Consider the following 9,633-nt stretch of genomic DNA (forward strand, 5'->3'; position numbering starts at 1 on the left):
CTCATCAGGATTCGATCCCACGACCTTCCGGCTTGTAGCATAGTGCCTCAACCAACTACGCTACCACGTGACCCCACATCCTTTATATGTGTCACTTAATTGTCCTCAACTTCCTCCTCCTCGTCAAACTCTGCATCCTCATGGGCAGTTGCCTCCTGGTACTGTTGGTACTCAGACACCAGGTCTTTCATGTTGGATTCTGCTTCGGTGAACTCCATCTCATCCATGCCCTCACCGGTGTACCAGTGCAAGAAAGCCTTGCGACTGTACATGGATTGGAACTGCTCTGAGATACGCTTGAACAGATCCTGGATGGCAGTCGAGTTACCAATGAAGGTTGCCGCCATCTTCAGTCCTCTGGGTGGGATGTCACAAACAGCAGTCTTCACGTTGTTAGGGATCCACTCAACGAAGTTGCTGCTGTTCTTGTTCTGAATGCTCAACAACTGTTCATCAACTTCTTTCATTGACATGCGTCCTCTGAAGATAGCAGCAACTGTGAGGTAACGGCCATTCCTTGGGTCGCAGGCAGCCATCATATTTTTGGCATCAAAAATCTGTCGAGTCAGTTCTGGTACTGTCAGTGCTCGGTACTGTTGGCAACCACGGGAGGTGAGAGGTGCAAAGCCTGGCATGAAGAAGTGGAGACGTGGGAATGGGACCATGTTGACAGCAAGTTTACGGAGATCAGCATTCAGCTGACCTGGAAACCTCAGGCACGTTGTCACACCAGACATTGTGAGCGAGATTAGATGGTTCAGGTCACCATATGTGGGAGTCTTGAGTTTCAGTGTCTTGGAGCAAATGTCATAGAGGGCCTCATTGTCAATGCAGAATGTGTGATGAGTAAATTCAACAAGCTGATGGACAGACAATGTCGCATTGTAAGGTTCAACAACAGTTTCCGACACCTTTGGTGTAGGTATAATAGAGTATGAGCATAACATCCTATCTGGATACTCCTCAATGATCTTGGAGAGAAGCAATGTGCCCATGCCAGAACCAGTTCCACCTCCCAAGGAGTGGGTCAGCTGGAAACCCTGCAGGCAGTCACAACGGTCCGCTTCTATCCTTATCACATCCAACACAGAGTCGACAAGCTCAGCACCTTCAGTGTAGTGACCCTTGGCCCAGTTGTTGCCAGCACCACTCTGACCAAAAATGAAGTTGTCGGGGTTGAAAATTTGACCGAAAGGCCCAGATCTGACAGAGTCCATTGTGCCAGGTTCAAGATCCACCATTATGGCCCGGGGTACATAATTTCCACTGGATGCTTCATTGTAGTAGACATTGATTCTCTGAAGCTGAAGGTCGGAGTCACCATGGTAGGCACCAGTTGGGTCGATACTGTGTTCATCAGAGATGACCTCCCAGAACTGAACATAAAGAAATATAAGATAAGCTTGAGGTCCACCATAGTAGTCATTCATAAATCTAAAAAAGTCCTCATTTGTTGATGCATTAATTTTTCCTTTTTGCTAATTTTTGTTCATGGGTTTCAGAGAGTCATAGCACAACTCAGACAGCCTGACAAAAATTACTGAATATTACCAGAATAATACTCTTGTAAATGTTAGACAAAATGAAAAAATAACACTAGAAAAGTATCCTGGAAATATTTCTTTCATGGGTTGAAAGCACAATATGTACCATTTGTCATTCTTAAAAGTTGTGATCCACTACTGAAGGGATTATCATTATAAGGGCACTTATAACAAAAAGGCATGAAAATTGTCAAGATGAACCGGTTGTGTGAATTAGAGCAGTGGGACTGCACATCAATCTACAGTAATGTGCTACAGAATTGTAAATGTGTATCCTTACACTGGATAACTTAGCATGCCCACATCAAATGCACATATAGAAGGAAGACCTTAGAAACACAAGGCCAATTTTACCAATCTGACTTGGGTAGTGACAATAATACTCCTCACAGCCCAATGGCTGATCAGATCACAATTGCAGATGAAATTTTTGTTTTAAAAATCAACCATACTACATATCTCTTCATGCAGATTAATTATGGAAGACGAATGAGATAATGTGTATAACCCCATGGATGAAAATTGTATACATTGGCAGGGATGTCAACATGTAAAATTAGAAGTCCCTTAAAGCTGTTTTTCTAGCTCACACAACATATTTCATTTTTAAATGTTCTTACATATCCGGTTTAAATATCACTTTGCTCTCTTTGACTGGTTACACTACTCAAAATATGATAAGACCTATTTCCTGCTTATTTTTATAGCCAGATTACATATTCAAGGCAACAGCAACATGCCTCCTATTCACAGCTTCCTAACTACAAACTACATATTCTATACTAGAAACTACTTTTATATATCAAATTTACTAGCTCTCAAATATAATGTCCACTTTAAACGTTCCTTCACGTCTTATGCAAAACTTGATTCAAGTTCACGGAGGAATGAATGCAGTTTCAAAAAGTGATCGTATCCATTTATTGTCCACTTTTATTACCAGATACTCACAATAATGGAAATAATTGTCAGTTGTATGTCCATCACTGCTTATAAAGGTAAAGCTGTCCCTGTAACAGGCCGGCCATGGAGGCCCATAGGGTTGTGAGACGTTGAGAGTCCCACATCATATAGACCTGGCATGTCCAACTTCAAACAGGTTGTGATCGACGTTTTAGTGTCAAATCTGCCAGTGATTTATCACCCCCTCCTATCCTTGTACCTTGCTTTAAGCAAAAATATATTGGTAAAAGTAACAGGATACATGATGTCTGTTGTAAAAGCAACTAGTAACTGGGCTGTGTCTCTGATATCTGTAGATTCATCCAGTTGGAGGGAGAAAGCAACACAACTGGAAAAATCTTCCAACAACTGTTCAGTTATATTTCCACATATCATTTCTATTGGCCGCACAATGATGTTTCTTGATAATTGAAGATCTTGAATAGTAGCTATGATCTCTTTCTTATTTTTAAATCCTTCAAAATGATTATCAGCTATTTCAAAAAAACACTCTTTTACAAATTCCCATTCAGTGAAAGGTTTGCATTTTTTAACGATCAGATTATTGACCTTGAAAGATGATTTGGTTGCGTTGTTAGAAAGTGACCTTGGTGTTACCATCAACTGTTGTTGAGCAGCTAATTTCGATTTAAGTTCTTTGAGCTTAAGTTTACGAATTTGACTCTTTGGTGGATAATCAGCATCATACTTATTGCTATGGAGAGCATTATAATGACATTCCAGATTATCCTTTTTTGGCAAGAATACTGAGGCGTTGCATTTTCCACTATATTAAGTAACTGTTTTATCTGACACACGCACAGGCACAAAGACGCGTCAGAAATAAAAAGAATAACGTGGGCAGACCACTTACTGTCCCTTTGATTACACTGACCTCATCCCCAAACTCTATATTTGTTTGATGCACAGCAAAGCGACAAATCTCTACTAACAGCTATACAGGATGTTTCACGACTTTAGGGCATAACTGCAGGAGGTGATTTCCTAGGTCTTTGTTATCAAGAAAGTTCATATAAACATGTGTCCGATTTTGGACGGTTACGGAGTTATGACCGTTTAAACTCAGAATAGAAGGTAACGATTACTGACAATAAACGGAACAAAATAATAAACCAGCATAATACTCGTACATGATACATTTAAAGTAAGACTGTAAAGTTAACGTCGTGAAATTACCTTGATTTGAATTTACTGGTGCTTAAAGCTGATTTTCGAAAATGCCACCGCCGGCAGCAACACAGGCTGCCGCTCGGTTGTGAACCGCGCCGGACATACCAACCCACCACGCTTTAGGTGCCTCTCAAATGTCGAGATAACGAGAACGCTCTGTCTGTAGATGACTAAAAATGGCGACCCGCCAGATGACAGACGCGGTTCACACGAGGGCGCGTATGGGAATGAACAAACGGTCATAACGCCGTAACCGTCCAGAATCGGACACATGTTTATATGAACTTTTTTTATCACGAAGACCTAGGAAATCACCTCCTGCAGTTATGCCCTAAAGTCGTGAAACACTCTGTATAATAATACGTCTCAATTGCTAGTTCGAAGTACAGGGATTCACATTTGACGGGAACGAAGTGAATCACACGTTCTGTCGATCACTCTTGCATCAGAACATACGCGGCTGACGACGATTGGTGAAATAAGAGTTCACGTGATATGGACAGAGTAGGGACTTCCCCACAGTTCACTTAACACATGTGTAAAGCAATTTTCACGTAAGCTACATAAGAACAGAGAAATGGGAAAGACTAATACGTATTTTACCTTCAAAATCTGAATATAATCATATTATATTACAAGTGAATTTACATGCTTTCCACGTATAATTTCCTTATAGGCCTATGAGATATCACTGCTTATTTCCAAACTAAAACACATCAACTTTTTCCGCGTTACAAACATCTTCAGTTTTATTTTTAAAGATTGTGGTGTTTTGCGTATGTGCAATGAACATATAAGTTTTACCGTCAACGCAACAATACTTTATATAGCACACACTATATGTTTCGACCTCAAATGGGTCATCTTCGGGTGTTGCAATTTTCTCGCATACTATTACCGAATTGCAACGCTAACATTTCCATTTTATAATTGGGTCATACAAGTTAGATCTCATTCAATTCACAAACTAGTCAAAATATAGAGTAGATATTGGTTAAAATTAATAATAAAGTACAATAAAATAAGAGAAAATCGTACATATCATAAAATCATATACATAGTAATAAATTAAAACTAATTTGATAAATAGGTGATCCTAAATCCACCATTCATTTATCAGTAATCTGTCAGACGACAGGTCCACAGTCTCTCCCAAAACAGTTCCTTCACTTAATGCGATCTAGAGATTTCTCCTTCAAATGAGAATATCCTCTTCTGTCCCCAAGGTCATCCAGCATCTTCTTACGTCTTCTGGTTCGCATACATGATGTCTCTGTTTTTGGAAAGAGACTATCCAGGAAAAGTGATAATGTGGTAGTTTTTCCATTTGCTTTCCACATCGCAGTACAACAGCCGTTCAAACCACTCTGGTCACGCCTGTTGCTATACGAACTTGAACCATCTCGAGCATCATTTGTTCTGTGCTTCAAGTCGCTGCTGATGACGCTGCTTCCGGCATCAGTTTTTGGTTTTTGGTGTTTCTCTTCGTCTGATGCCTACCCTTTAACCTGTCCAGCAAGGGAGGCCGTGCCAGTAGCTACGCTACCGCTGGTATAGCTCTCAGGGTCCTTGGCATACTCAAAATCCCTCACCACGATAAGGTGGAGGCACCAACGAGAGGGAATCCACAATTTGATGTTCAAAAACGATTCAAAAACTATCCCTCAAAATGCCATACAAGTTGCAAACAGTTTCGTGCTTGTCTCTGCAGCAGACCTCGCATATGCCTCGCCGATCCTTCCACTGCTTGCTGCATTGACCCGCCGTGCTAGTATCGTAATGTTAACACTTTCCCAGAGAATAAACCCCTCTTCTTTCATATTGTCGGGAGCCAGTATATTATGCGGCAACATTACGTCACCAACACGGCGAACCAATGCAAGCAGCAAAAAGAAACTGACGAAGCCCATGCGTGGTCTACTGCAGTAACCAACAGGAAACCACTCGCAACCCACACAACACTCCGAAAGACAACCCCCAAATCACTTCTAAACATCAACTTGAGGATCTAAGATCACCTAATTATCGAATTCGGTTTAAACCACTATTAAGGCCGCGCCATAGCACAAGCGGTTAGTCGCTGGCTTCCCACCACGTCTAACCGGGTTCGATCCTGGTTCTGGTCAAGTGGGATTTGTGGTGGACAAAGTGGCGCTGGGGCGGGAGTTCTCCGAGTACTTCGGTTTCGGTTAGTCGCTGGCTTCCCAACGCGGCTGCCCGAGATCGATCCCGGGTCTGGTCAAGTGGGATTTGTGGTGGACAACGTGACGCTGGGGAGAGATTTCTCCGAATACTTCGGTTTCCCCTCAAAATCTTCATTCCACCAAATTCTCCATCATTATTGTCACCCGGGCCAGATACAATAGGCCAATCAGTGGCCGCCGTGCCCAGTGGACTCAGCTGGACTCCAGCCTACCATCATGTTTACGACTTTATCACATGCACGACTGATATTCCCACCTTATTGTACCCCACCGTTAACCCCAACCAAAGTCCAGTCCAGCTTTGTCCACCTTCAGAATTAAAGAGAAATCAACTTGCACGACACACCTAAGAAATGGGAATATTAGCGCTGCAGTTCGGCAATACGTGTAGTATGCGAAAAAACTGCAGAGCCCGAAGATGAACCAATCGAGGTCGAAACACGTAGTGCGCCCTATACAAAGTAATGTAACTTATATTACTTCCAACGCTGCGACAACGAATACAATGGAAACTGCTGCGTTTCCACAGCGACAAATCGAATACCGACAGACCATTGCCAGGAATAACCGTGGAAACGGTTTATTGAAACCGTGGAACTGCAGTATTCCCTCTGTTTCCACAAATCGCTGCCACAGCCATTCCCAGCAACGGTCCGTCGGTCTGTTGCGTGTTGCCTATGTAATGCGACGGTATTGTGGCGTTGACGGTAAATATACATGTGTTCATTAAACATTTTCAGACTACTTGGAAAACCCAATTCTAGCCAACGCCCGAAATATGTGAACGAGTCAACAGAACCTGCGTCGCAAGATATATTTTCTATGTAGTTTGCATATATCCATTGCTAGGTAACGGGACAATGAACACGAATTCTTCAAAACAGAAAACTGTGCTTTCCGTGGGGATAGTGGCAAAGGCTCATTTTGAGGACAGTCGACGCTACAAGCAGTTCAGTTGAGTTCAGTGCCCAACTGTGGAGTGTTAACCAGCGGATAACGGAAGCTGAAGAATCTCCATCCCTAAGATACGTCATCAGTAAACGTCTAATGAAAACTTTGCAGAGGAACAGACATTGTTGAGCCCTGTTAACGAGCTGTGGCGAGTGGAAACAGACAGAGAACACTTGTTAAGTTCTTAGGAGTGTGGAAATCAGCAATATAATATTTATATCCTGTGAGTGATCGATAAATCTACTTATTAATTCAAACCCCCTCTATAATCACGCAACCATGTGACAATACATCAACCTGCCCCTCACCCCGGGGTAAAGAAATACGCATTTAGTCAAAAAGGCCCAGTTGATTCTGATATACTGCACTCCTTGGCCGCGCCACAGTTCAAGCGGTTAGTCGCTGGCTTCCCACCACGGCGTCCCGGGTTCGATCAAGGGTCTGGTAAAGTGAATTGTGGTGGACAAATTGGCGATGTGGCGGGTTTTCTCCAAGTACTTCGGGTTCCCCTGCAAATCTTCATTCCACCAAATTCTCCATCATCATATTCACCCGGGGCAGTTACAGTAGGCCAATCAGTGGACGCCGTGCCGAGTGGACCCAGCTGGACTCAACCCCTCACTATGCGAATAAAAAAATACTTCTTTCCTTTCTAGAAATAATTTTCGAACCCCATCCTGGTATATGCAATCCAAAGAACATACTTCCTCTTTATACATAATACTCGTTCATGATTATGTAATCCCCATATATCACTACCAAAGACCGAACAATATTATATGCACGGAAATTATTACGGGTATTAAAGGTAAAGTTGTCACTGTACTTAACTGAGAAAGTATTACGCTATGAAGGAGTATGGGGGAGTGGAAGTAGAGATCCACGTTTTCTTGAACTCGGCACAAATTTCAGGTTAGTGGTCAGCTTCACACCCAGGCTGCTTCGTTCCCGAGGAGAAAGTCGCCGGTACCCATTTCATAGGAGGTTACGTGCACCCTAGATCAGGTCTGGACGGCGTGAAGAGAAAAATCTTGACCACACCGAGACTCGAACTCCGACCACTCGGTCACCCAGCCAGTAGCTATACCGAGTGCGCTATCCCGACTCACAATTACTATTAAAAGGACTTCAAATGTCTTATACATTCAGCCTGTGTAAATCCTTACCTTGGCACCGATCTGATTGCCGCACTGGCCAACCTGGATATGTATGATTTCTCTCATTTTGTTCTGTCGCCCCTTCTACGAAGCTATTGAAGCTAATGAAGACTTGATTATGTTACGAAAGACGGTCAGTCGTCCTTATATAGATAAGGCACTTACCGCTTAGAGGACATCGTCCCCGTGGGTTAGGTTGTGGCTTTACTTATCAGCGGTTCCTTTATTTCTGCGTGTTGATTCCTTGCCGTGGAAACGTAATTAGTTTGCTTTACCTACCAACGGCTCTCTTCCTGCTTTCATGTAGAAATACAAGAGACTTGAGGTTGTCATGACAGTGTTATGAGTTCTGGAATGTGAAGCCGTGTAGTCTGGCAAGAGTTACTGATACTTTAAGAGGAACGTACTGCCTGCATTTTCACTTGCAGGCTTGTCTTAATATTCGAACCTGAAGATGGAGGCAGTACATTCCTCCAAAATATCAATAATTTCTGCAGACTTCGAGAACCAACGAGCAACAGTAATGGACATTCTGTCCTAGAACAGCAGAAAAGAATACCCAAAGTCAGTTACAGATCTCTTAAGACTAGAGAAAAAGGATTTCTGCAAGGCGTCTGTTGCTTGATTAACAACATTCCTATATTTATTTGAAAATAGATACGTAAGAAAAGAAAAAGGAGTAAATGCACAAAATAATAATAGTATACACTCAGGTTTAAGTTAAGATACTAATTAAGAATCGAGGGGCGACAGCTATGATAGAATAAGGTGTTTATGAGACTGTACTACAGAGGGTCAGATGGGCATTGCGTAGGTCGTTTTTATATATAAATGAATTTCTCTCAAAATAAAAAAGTTTGTAAACTCGATTAGGCTAATAGTTGTTTTACAGTACGGAGGTGTGAATAGGAGAAAAAAGGAAGAGAAGTGGAGGCAATTTGACATCTTCAGTGTTATGGCTAAATCCAAGGTCAGTTTCCAATCCATTAGAAAATATGCCCGGTTTATTTGGGAAGTAACCTTCTCAGAGAGCAAGGCAGCAAATAAAGTTTTGGACAGCACTATCATCCAAAACTAAGGGCTAACAGCACACACACCAAGAGATATCGTTATTATACGTAAAAAAGGAGCCATTGAAGATATACCCAAGGATATTTTGGTGTCTCCACCTTATCGTGGTGAGGGGGTTTGAGTATGCCAAGGACCCTGAGAGCTATACCAGCTGTAGCGTAGCTACTGGCAGGGCCTCCTTTGCTGGACAGGTCAAAGGGTAGGCATCAGACGAAGAGAGACACCAAAAACCAAAAACTGATGCCGGAACCGGCGTCATCAGCAGCGATTTGAAGCACTGAACAAATGATGCTCGAGATGGTTCAAGTTCGTATAGCAACAGGCGTGACCAGAGTGGTTTGAACGGCTGTTGTACTGCGATGTGGAAAGCAAATGGAAAAACTACCACATTATCACTTTTCCTGGATAGTCTCTTTCCAAAATCAGAGATACCATGTATGCGAGAGAGTGGCGGATACAAGTTACCAGAAGACGAGGAAAAAGACGTAAGAAGATGCTGGATGACCTTGGGGACAGAAGAGGATACTGTTATTTGAAGGAGAAAGCTCTGCATCCCCTTAAGGGGGGGAAGTG

The 9,633-nt window shown here is 42.5% G+C and overlaps 1 protein-coding gene across 2 annotated transcripts in view; it reads right to left on the reverse strand.

Moving 5' to 3' along the window:
• Nucleotides 1-16: 16 nt before the first annotated feature.
• The window catches only part of LOC111865603 (tubulin beta-1 chain), an 18,449-nt gene continuing 8,832 nt past the window's right edge, over nt 17-9,633 (reverse strand). The window contains exons 1-2 of one of the 2 annotated variants that reach the window (XM_023853776.2): nt 7,999-8,085; nt 17-1,376 (exon numbers count right to left, since the gene is read on the reverse strand). In XM_023853776.2, coding sequence (XP_023709544.1) covers nt 96-1,376; nt 7,999-8,055 — 1,338 coding nt within the window. In that variant the 5' untranslated portion in view covers nt 8,056-8,085 and the 3' untranslated portion in view covers nt 17-95. Of the gene's footprint in view, nt 1,377-7,998; nt 8,086-9,633 lie in introns of those variants that run through there. The other variant, XM_023853778.2, reaches the window with a different exon arrangement.

The sequence above is a fragment of the Cryptotermes secundus genome, unplaced genomic scaffold (assembly GCF_002891405.2).
Source record: "Cryptotermes secundus unplaced genomic scaffold, Csec_1.0 scaffold1706, whole genome shotgun sequence".
Taxonomy (NCBI): Eukaryota; Metazoa; Arthropoda; class Insecta; order Blattodea; family Kalotermitidae; genus Cryptotermes; species Cryptotermes secundus.